The sequence below is a fragment of the Galeopterus variegatus genome, unplaced genomic scaffold, assembly GCF_000696425.1.
Source record: "Galeopterus variegatus unplaced genomic scaffold, G_variegatus-3.0.2 Scaffold2027, whole genome shotgun sequence".
Taxonomy (NCBI): Eukaryota; Metazoa; Chordata; class Mammalia; order Dermoptera; family Cynocephalidae; genus Galeopterus; species Galeopterus variegatus.
Window position 1 is genome coordinate 1 of NW_007728138.1, and position 11,514 is coordinate 11,514.

The 11,514-nt window shown below is 37.1% G+C and overlaps 1 protein-coding gene across 1 annotated transcript in view; it reads right to left on the reverse strand.

The window, feature by feature from the left end:
• Positions 1 to 1,377: 1,377 nt before the first annotated feature.
• The window catches only part of LOC103596481 (sacsin-like), a gene marked incomplete at its 3' end in the record, with an annotated part of 19,526 nt that continues 9,389 nt past the window's right edge, over positions 1,378 to 11,514 (reverse strand). Inside the window, exons 4-7 of the mRNA XM_008580119.1 lie at positions 8,254 to 8,400; positions 2,712 to 4,200; positions 1,979 to 2,070; positions 1,378 to 1,471 (exon numbers count right to left, since the gene is read on the reverse strand). Of these exons, the coding sequence (XP_008578341.1) occupies positions 1,378 to 1,471; positions 1,979 to 2,070; positions 2,712 to 4,200; positions 8,254 to 8,400 (1,822 nt within the window). The remainder of the gene's footprint in view (positions 1,472 to 1,978; positions 2,071 to 2,711; positions 4,201 to 8,253; positions 8,401 to 11,514) is intronic.

The following is an 11,514-nucleotide window of genomic DNA, read 5'->3' on the forward strand; positions in this document are numbered from 1 at the left end:
TGGCCATGCTCTGTACCTCAAGATATTTGAAAATTTTTGTGCAAGAGTAGTTTTACTCTATTGGCCTTCTATCCTTTTCACCTGATCTTATTCTAAATAACTTTTGGCTGATTTCCAAATCCTTATCCACCTGAGAAACTATTTGCCACTAATGAAAATATTCTCTTCAAAAGAAAGCAATACATCACACCATGAAATACTATAGTAATAAGAAAATATGATCTATAGATACACAAAACAATCTGGATGAGTCTCACCAACACAGTAGAAAGTAAAAGAAGCCAGACTCAAAAGAAAGCAATACATCACACCATGAAATACTATAGTAATAAGAAAATATGATCTATAGCTACACAAAACAATCTGGATGAGTCTCACCAACACAGTAGAAAGTAAAAGAAGCCAGAACCAAAGCCTACTCCTTTTATAGAAAGTACAATAGCTAGCCAAATTAATCTATGCTGTTAAAACCCAAGATCACGGTTACCCTTGAACGTGTGATTGGAAAAGACAAGAGAAAAGCTTCTGGTGCTGGTGATCCTCTGTTTTATGATCTAGGTTACACAGGTATGCTCAGTTTAGGTACATTCAGTTTATAAAATTTCACTACGCCTACATTTTAAGATATGTGTACTTTTCTGTATGTACCTTATATTTCTTTTCCTTTTTTGCAGTTGGCTACTATGGGGATCTGAACCCTTGATCTTGGTGTTATAACACCATGCTCTAACCAACTGAGCTAACCTGCCAGCCCTGTACCTAATATTTCAATACGCAGTTTTAAAACAAGAATATAACAGAGAATTCGAGAGAAAGAAACAAAAAAGGAGTTCCAAAACTTTGGAACAAAGAATGGCAGGGTTATAGGAATACGTGTTCAGAACCCCAAAAAGCTATTTTGAAGACGACAATTCAATTAAATGAGTAATCTAGATATTGGAAAAATCAATCTCACAGTTACTATCTCAGTTACAGATCTCTTATGGTAAGCAACTTTACATGTTCATTTTCTTTTAATCTCACATTAACTCCAACCTAATTTGCTTTCCCCATTCCAATTCCTTTCACTTATATTTTGATGAATAAAGATGTACAGTTATTAGCAACTTTTCCTGAGTCACTGCTTTTGACAGAAAAGCACATGCTATAAAAGACACATCACAAAGACTATGCTTTCCAATGTTAACCAGTGGGACAAACACAGAATTTTTCTGGCCAATATTTAGCTCAGGAAAAGTTCAGGCAACAGTTTTGTAAGTGAAAGGATGCTGGCAAAAATTGAAAGCTAGTATTAAGTTAGAAACATGATGACTGCGCTTCACCCAAATCACTGTCTTTTTCTAGAAAGAATTCTCAGTAAAGGACACCATCACTCACCTAAGACCCCAAAAGCTGACACTGTTCATTTCATCTGTCCATGTTTCCCTGAAGCTGATCACATCTAATGCAAACCCAGCAGAACCACATAAAACTGTGGAGTGGAAACAGTTGGGAAACAGAGCAAAGACAACATGGTGGAAGACCTGATCTCCAGGCACTCACTTCTAACAACCTTGAACTTAATCTTTCTCTCCTCACCTGTGAAATTTACTTAACAATCACCATCCTCATTACCACAAAGGCTACGAGGTATGAAGATGGGAGGCTCAAATGAGGAAAGCAATGGAAAAGCACTGGAAAAACTATAAATAAAGCACTATGCAGATGTAAGACATTGTTCTTGTAAATATACACCATCATACTATGACAGGAGCAATGTTTAAATACAATATTACCCTGGATTGTTTTAGATGCCAGAATGGCTACTGAAACATCTTAAAAATATAACAATTATATTCGGTTGAATAATATGAAACTGTTTATTTTTAGGCCTAAAATGGATAACTATTAATAGAAAACTTATTAAAAGTTTTGTATTAAAGTTTTATATTTCTAGAAAGAGGTTTATTTTTTAAAAAATACAAAACAATTATAATACCTCGGGTTTGGGCAGCTTCCTTTAAAGCAGCTAGAAGGTGAGGCTTCAAGTTATCCAAAATAAATCTTCCTTCAAGACCTGGAAAAAGGGACCTGAAACATGAAAGAAACATAGCCAATTATAATAATCTAACAATTATAAGAATAAAAAATCAATCATATATTTTCAAGCCAGTTAAACCTACTATTTTTTTTATATAAATTATAACACACACATCAAATCAAATTGCAATCTACTTTTTGATCAAATATTATCTAGGCTTTGCTTTAAAATATAAGGGTATCATGCACCATATTCAAATTCAGAAATACTCTAAACACCTTAGAATAAAATTAACTTTGTTTTCTGAAATGTCAATACACACCCTCAGGTACAAAGATATTAATATGCTACTTTAATTTAAATTAAATTTCATCAAAACAATTCATTAGTGACTAATCTGACTTAGTCATTACTAGCATTTTATAATTACGGTTTTCAGTGTTGTTATTGAAATTTTCAAAAAAAAAACAACAGCTTGGATAACTTTTTAACGAATAAACATTTGAATGCTTTATCACTTTAGAACATAAAATGTACCCTTCAATATTTTAACAAAGTATTTCTGCAAAAGTCTTCCTAACTATAAAATCTATATAGTTAACTGATGAATTTCATAATAAAGGACTCTAAGTGTGGACAGGGTGGGAGAGCCCCTAAGAAAACACAAGCACTTTAAAAGAGTGATCTCTACCTTGGGTAATCTTCTGAGGTAATATAAATAACATCTTGATCTGATACCGATGAGGAGAAGGGGACAAAATGTCCATTTTGTAAGGGTAGCAGCTCCAGCCCAAGCAGCTCACTATAGGCCTGGTCGGAAAGCACGAATTCTAAAAGGTGAAGCTTTTCTTCAGCACTGCCCAGGTGTGTGCACTTCCTCAGCACCTGCCGCACCCACACGGGCGTCACCTTCCTCACAGGCGTTGCACTGGAAGCAGCAGTGAGCTGAATAGCAGCAGCCAGATTTGCTGGTACTTTGGCGATCTGCTTCCCTGAGCTCTGGAGGTAGTTGAGCACAGTTTTTGTGTATTCCAAACTTTCATCAAGTTCTGAGAAGTATGCCTGCTCCAACTTGACCCAGTCATTGCTAACTGAATAAATCACTGCATTCTGGAACAGCTCATGAAACAGAGGCTCCAACACCAGCTGCCAGTGCACCTTGACTTTGCTCGCATCAGGCCAGAGCTTGTAGATGACGTCAACCGACAAGGGGAAATCGGAGCTCTTTTCTGTCTCCATACGTTTTATTGAATCTAGGATCAGAGTAGCATAAGCTTTTGGGACAACATTCACAACAAGAAACTCATTCCATAACGCAGCCGGGTCTCTCCACTGGTCCAGCTCTCTCCATTTTATGCTCCTGCGGTTGTCCGTCAGGCCAAAGAACCCACTGATGTGAACAGGGAGTCCCGTTCTGCTTTCCTCACCAGGTGGTAAAGGAAGGAAACAAAATGCTTTTCCTGAGAAATGAGATACTGCTCCTTTTTCTTCATCATCTCTGCTTGATAAAGGCATTGCTATTCCAATGATTGGGACAAATTTCAATTCATCAGCTAGAGAGTCAAGTTCACTACTAATCCCTCGCCCACCTACACTGTTACACACCAGCCAAGAAGTCTTTTGTATATCCTTAGTACTCTCATCTTCTAAAGCTATATTTATATGATATGTTACACAAGTGATGCTATTGCTTGGAATCTTTTTACAATAGTTACTTATAGCAGTTCCCAGAATTTTTATAGAATTTGGCCGTTCATGTTTCAGGGCTTTATTCTCACTTGCAGTCACTCTAAACACCAGTTTCTCTGTTCCATCAGCCTCTCGAACATGTAAGGAGACATCCTGCACGCTTTTCAGAAAGAGCAGCACAGTGTCTGCATCTGCCCTAAAAGATTCAAACAACTCAAGAACTTTCTGCTTATTGTAGAGGTTGTTACTAAGCTGGGAAGGTTGCAGGCGAAGAGGAAAACGGAAAAATGTTCCTGGAAAATTGCCATCTATAAATGTTCCCTTGGTGCTTCCAAAAATGCCAATAAATGGTGCAAATTGGTCCGAAAGTTCACTAATTTCTTTGCTGTCATCTTTGAGATTCCAACATTGCCCTGATTCATGTGGACCAAAAAGTGTTTGATGCGGATCTAACATTCCAATCTGGTCACCACTAAAGATGCAAGGAACATCTGTAAAGAATACTTTAAGTCAAGACCAACTCTGAAATTTAATCGACAATTATAATCACAATTAAAATGAATAATTATAATTACCATCAAAACATTACATATGAAAAAGATGAACCATAAAATGACTCAAAAACAAATTTATCTAAAAACAATTTAGCTTTGGAAATGTAATTCTTTGAATACGAAAAATAACGATTTCCCTTTTGATTCAATCTAATAATAAGTGCCAGGCATAAGACTTTCCATGATTATTGTCAAAACCTAGGATATATCTTCAAATACTCATTAAACACAAGCTGTAAAGACTGTTTGGATTTTTACACTCAGCCCCACAGCCATGTGAACCCAATTAAACAGAACAGAGTTGTATCCTATGCTCAAAAGAAAAGAACCCAACTGTAGACTCTGAAAAAAGAGGGGCAGAAACACAATGCAGGAGATTCTGCCCCCAAGTTACTCAGTAAGTACATGCCCTGCAGCGAGTGTGAAATGAGTGTCCTTGCTTGGTCTTAATCCCTGTGCCCCTTGGAGGAGAAGTGCTTCTCACTATGCTGAGCCTAATTATAGTGAGGAGGGATACACACTGTTGTATATATAGCACGCCCCCTAAATTGATACCAACTGCTTCTCCTGTTCCTCAGCCAAAGACAGAGCAATATTTCAGCACTGACAGAAAAACAAGATGTGAGGAACTCAGAGTGCTGAGAGAAATTCCCCACCAGGTGCCTTCCTGAGGGCTTGTCATGGTGGTTCGAACATGTGTTTTGCCTTGCATGCTAGCTTTAGCACCTAAGCTTCAGGCACGATGCAGCTGCAGTGAAGGCAGCCTTTAAAATCTATGGTCAGGGCCGGCCCGGTGGCATACTGACTAAGGTACTTTAAGTAGCAAATGTCAGGTCCACCAACCCCATCGCTAAACCCATCAACAGTGTGTCTGGGACAGCTTGCCCCTGCTAGACGGTGCCACACCCCCATGACTGAAATCAGGCCAAGGAGACTCCTGACATTGTAAAAGCGTGGGCGCGACACTGAGGGTTGCGATCCGTTGCCAGACACGGAAAAAAGACAAAAGACAAAAAATAAATAAATAAATAAAAATAAAAATAAAAGGCACGATGCAGCTGCAGTGAAGGCAGCCTTTAAAATCTATGGTCATCAACCACAGGTTCAGTTGTCACAGTCACCAGCTCCTAAGCTCTAAGGTACTTTAAGTAGCAAATGTCAGGTCCACCAACCCCATCGCTAAACCCATCAACAGTGTGTCTGGGACAGCTCACCCCTGCTAGACGGTGCCACACCCCCATGACTGAAATCAGGCCAAGGAGACTCCTGACATTGTAAAAGCGTGACCTACAACCGTCTCAAATCCTCAGGTTAGAGAGCAGTTCCCAGTTAATGTCCCACATAAATGTGCTCATTCTTAACTAGAGAATAAAATGACACTGAGATGCAGATGCTGGGTAATCAGCTGGTTTCTAACATCACAGTTCATTCCTGCAGAACAGTCTCCTCAAATGTGCAATTCACATCTGTGCCCAACAACATTTACAAATCACTATGTGTTGCAGACCCGAGGGGTAACTTGCAAACAGGTGGATGTGAGAATATTAATATTCATGGTACCAGTTATATGTTCTGATATACAATTAAATGTAATTTTACTTTATAACATAGTCAACATTATGTAATATGATATATTAACATTAATGTAACTTCCATAGGCTTACTAAAATCTGGCTATAGTTAGGATGACCCTACTTCCCCCTTGCCCAGGGCAGTCCCAATGTAGGACAGTTATCTGTGAGAATAATGACACCCTCTTTCACTCTCAAACATGTTCCAATTTAGACAATAAATTTTATGGTCACCCTAGCTATAGCTATAGCCCTATCTAGTCATTACCTCCTTCTTCTGCAAAACACATTTAGAAACTAAATCATAACAAGGACCAATTCAACAAAAGAATTTTTAAGCACAAAACTATGAACTTTGAGTCTGGAAGAACAGCCATATATACTCTTAGAGATGTCTACACTAAAAGTTTCAAGTATTTCCCATCATAACTATGAACCAGAAACCTCATAATCTTTTTAGATTCAAAATATGACTTCAAAGTAATCTTTAAAATACCTGTAAGTCTAAGAAGAGTAGAATTTTTATGAGAGAAAAATATAGATACCAGAACTATTTCGAATATCTTCACTTCGTCAGTTATTCAATACCATTAGATATTATACTTTCCTCTTTAATATTCTGATATTTGTTCAAGAAAATCTGTGATAATCAAGTTTGTTTGATTCTTGAAGACTTGTGGTGTAAAATTTTTCAGAGTAACAATTCTGTGTTTTAGAAACTATGTTTCAAATCTCACAGAAAATGACAATATATTACACTGATTCCACTAGTTTATGATGACTTTAACTTTTGGCATCATATGACAAAGTAAAACATTGGTATAGTTACCATGGAAATTTTAGGAAATTCAAGACACACTGATATTTCACTGACATACTTCTTGCCATTGACAGAAGAATTTGGTAAAGATGCCTTTAACACAGTATCATCTCTGAAGTTAACAAATATATTACAGAATACAGGCTAAAATATTTTCCAATATTAAGACTGAAAAGAAATACTATACCTGTTAAATGGTAGACAGAATTAAACCCAATTCCAAACCTCCCAACCTTCGAAGGGTCATCCTTTTTCCTGCTTCTCGCTATTTCTTGAATGCCGTGCCAGTCCTCTGGAGTGAAAAGACCTACAACCGTCTCAAATCCTCAGGTTAGAGAGCAGTTCCCAGTTAATGTCCCACATAAATGTGCTCATTCTTAACTAGAGAATAAAATGACACTGAGATGCAGATGCTGGGTAATCAGCTGGTTTCTAATATCACAGTTCATTCCTGCAGAACAGTCTCCTCAAATGTGCAATTCACATCTGTGCCCAACAACATTTACAAATCACTATGTGTTGCAGACCCGAGGGGTAACTTGCAAACAGGTGGATGTGAGAATATTAATATTCATGGATACCAGTTATATGTTCTGATATACAATTAAATGTAATTTTATTTTATAACATAGTCAACATTATGTAATATGATATATTAACATTAATGTAACTTCCATAGGCTTACTAAAATCTGGCTGTAGTTAGGATGACCCTACTTCCCCCTTGCCCAGGGCAGTCCCAATGTAGGACAGTTATCTGTGAGAATAATGACACCCTCTTTCACTCTCAAACATGTTCCAATTTAGACAATAAATTTTATGGTCACCCTAGCTATAGCTATCGCCCTATCTAGTCATTACCTCCTTCTTCTGCAAAACACATTTAGAAACTAAATCATAACAAGGACCAATTCAACAAAAGAATTTTTAAGCACAAAACTATGAACTTTGAGTCTGGAAGAACAGCCATATATACTCTTAGAGATGTCTACACTAAAAGTTTCAAGTATTTCCCATCATAACTATGAACCAGAAACCTCATAATCTTTTTAGATTCAAAATATGACTTCAAAGTAATCTTTAAAATACCTGTAAGTCTAAGAAGAGTAGAATTTTTATGAGAGAAAAATATAGATACCAGAACTATTTCGAATATCTTCACTTCGTCAGTTATTCAATACCATTAGATATTATACTTTCCTCTTTAATATTCTGATATTTGTTCAAGAAAATCTGTGATAATCAAGTTTGTTTGATTCTTGAAGACTTGTGGTGTAAAATTTTTCAGAGTAACAATTCTGTGTTTTAGAAACTATGTTTCAAATCTCACAGAAAATGACAATATATTACACTGATTCCACTAGTTTATGATGACTTTAACTTTTGGCATCATATGACAAAGTAAAACATTGGTATAGTTACCATGGAAATTTTAGGAAATTCAAGACACACTGATATTTCACTGACATACTTCTTGCCATTGACAGAAGAATTTGGTAAAGATGCCTTTAACACAGTATCATCTCTGAAGTTAACAAATATATTACAGAATACAGGCTAAAATATTTTCCAATATTAAGACTGAAAAGAAATACTATACCTGTTAAATGGTAGACAGAATTAAACCCAATTCCAAACCTCCCAACCTTCGAAGGGTCATCCTTTTTCCTGCTTCTCGCTATTTCTTGAATGCCGTGCCAGTCCTCTGGAGTGAAAACCGCATTGTTGTACACATAGAGAGCTGACCCTGGGTGTTAAAATGCACAGGTAGGAATTCAGAAAGAGGTACACCAGAGTGTTCAGTTCCATTTCAAGAGCTTTCTCTATACAAAATCACTTATGTGATGGGAAAATGGACAGGAGTGAATTGAGTAACTGAACTCTACACTATAATTCTAATTTTCTTCACAATAAAAATAAAAATACACATTAATGGTAAAAATTAGCAGCAGAAGGAATATGGTATTGTTCGCCAAAAATATGCAGAAGAAAATTAAGGGTGTTATGGTACTAGGACACCCAAAACACAGGGCAAAAAGGGAATTAATCAAAGTGTAGTACACTTTGAGAAATTTGTTCTAAATAGCATATTTAAATCATTTTTTTGTAAATGGAATTACCTGAAAATGTATTAAGGAGACTTGCTATCTAAAGAAGTTATGTGAGATGATGAATATGTTAATTTGTTTCACTATAGCAACCATTTTACTATATGTATCTATCTGAAAACAAGTTGTTTACCTTAAAGATACACAATAAAATTTTAAAAAATAAAAATAAAGAAACTTTATTAATATATTATTTCATGAGGTGAAAAAAAATCCGCACAAATTTATAATTCTGCACAAATATTTCTGGAACTACATTTGGAGACATATCTTCAGAAGTTTTAACATTCTTTGAATATATTTAACTAAATTAATTCATCATACTTTAAAGATGATTAACATTTTTCCTTAAAAAGTTATTGAGGTATAACATACATACAAGAAAGTACAGAGATCTTAAGTGCACAGCTCGATGAATTCTTACAGTGAATCAACCTGTGTAAGCTCCATCCAAATGAATTACATGGAGCGTTTGCAGCACCCCAGAAGCCTTTCCTCGGGCTCCCATAAATTCAAGCACAGATATGGGGATGTTGGCCTAGTCTGTTTTGCACAAATGGCATGACTACTATTTTTGAAATAGTCCAGGCCAGGATATGAAATTAGTCAAGGCTGCAAAGGCCTTTTTGGAAAGGACAAGCACAGCAGTGAGGGTAGACCCTGGAGTCAGATGAGTTTGGATGTCAGGCCCAGCTCTGCCATACTCAACTGCAGCACTTCATGGAAACACAAGCTACTAAGGCTCAGTTTCTTCACATGTACAGTCAGGATGAGAACCAAATCTACCCACAAAAAAGTGCTGAGGATCCAGTAAGACAATACAAATAAGGGGCTTGGCACAGTACACAGTACCCAGCACAGAGCAGACACCTAAAAATGTCAGATATCCTCACTCTTACAATCATTATTAGCATATGACACTGTCAATCTCTAATATAATACCATTAGTCTTCACAGAATATAATAAAATAAAATATGTAATTTGCATAATAAATATTACAGGAATATTTATAAAATAAATATCTTGTGGTTACCCAACAGCTAAATATAGCTGGTTTAAAATGGCATCTAGCAAGCAGTATCTGGGTCTGCCTGTTCCAAAAGAAGATGGCTGTTCACCTCTAACTGCAAGAGAAAGACATTCTCCACTATGCAAGAGTGTGAAGGGCCCTCAAATAAATGTCGTTAAATAAAGACATCGAAGATCACTGCCACCTACTCTGAGGATCCAGTAAGACAATACAAATAAGGGGCTTGGCACAGTACACAGTACCCAGCACAGAGCAGACACCTAAAAATGTCAGATATCCTCACTCTTACAATCATTATTAGCATATGACACTGTCAATCTCTAATATAATACCATTAGTCTTCACAGAATATAATAAAATAAAATATGTAATTTGCATAATAAATATTACAGGAATATTTATAAAATAAATATCTTGTGGTTACCCAACAGCTAAATATAGCTGGTTTAAAATGGCATCTAGCAAGCAGTATCTGGGTCTGCCTGTTCCAAATATCCATTAAAAATTCCTACGAAGACACAGAAAAAACGACCACAAAAAACTCACAACACTGAACACCAGGCCTGAGAGTGAACCTCTTGCCAGAATCTAGAAAGAACTCACATAACTACCAGATCTGTGGAACGGAATTAAGAAATCCAAGAGGTGATACATCCACATAACATTACCAGAATGCAGCAGACCACCAGCCTAAAGGAAGACCCATCTTCCTTCTCGCTGTCCATCCAAAAACTGGGCAGCCAACCCTTTACTGCCTATAGTGAAATTACAAGATAAAAGACCCTTGTTTGGACAAATTAAAAGTATTTCATATGAAATGGTGAGCATGGTGAGCGGGCGAGCCAGGTTGGCTAAATGCATTACTTCTCAGCTAATTTCTGCATCTAGCAGGAAGAACCTATCATCTAATGCTTTAATCAAGGTACAATTCTGATCATACTCAGACTGGAATGAGGGAGAAGCTGAATATTTTGCCTTTGCTCCAATTAACTTGGAGTCTCACTGGCTCACCACCTCCATCACTGAGATCAATTTAAAAATACTCCATATCTATCCTGATCAAAAGGGTGTGCTTTTGATTCTGATGGCAAGATGAGAAAGGAATAAACATCCTGAGCAAAGAACAAAAAGGTTATCTGGGAAGGAAAGGGCCAGCAGCAGACCTGCAGTCGATTTTCTCCCTTTACCTAGGGAATACCCAAGAAAGAAAGAGATGACCCAGCCAAACTTCCTTGTAAACCTGCTGATGGCAGATCTCTGGGCAGACACCCTCACAGCATTTACAAGGTGGGGAGTCCTTAGCTACTGGATTCTTTCAGAAGGTTGCTTATGTAAATAAGCCTGGAATTTGTACATTAATGAGGCATAATTCCCTTGAAAATGTCACAAGCTATATGATTATCAGAGAAAAACATGAACATGTTTCATGACTGAAATATCTCTGTGTAAAATGACAGTCGGCACACATCACAGGAGACCAACTTCACTGAATCCAGGCCAAAGTGTGTCCTAACGCAGCACAAAAGGCCCTGGGGGCGGGGGGTGCCAGGAGTCCCAGCCTTCTACATGCTTCCTTCACCTGTATGTCTTACATCCTTGAAATCCTTAGTAAAGTGTGATGCCGGGTAAGAACTCTTATTCTACTGCATCTGTGTTGACATTCTGAGCCTTTTGTTATGTCATTAAATAGAAGGGAACAAAAACAAGTTAGAATCAAGAGTT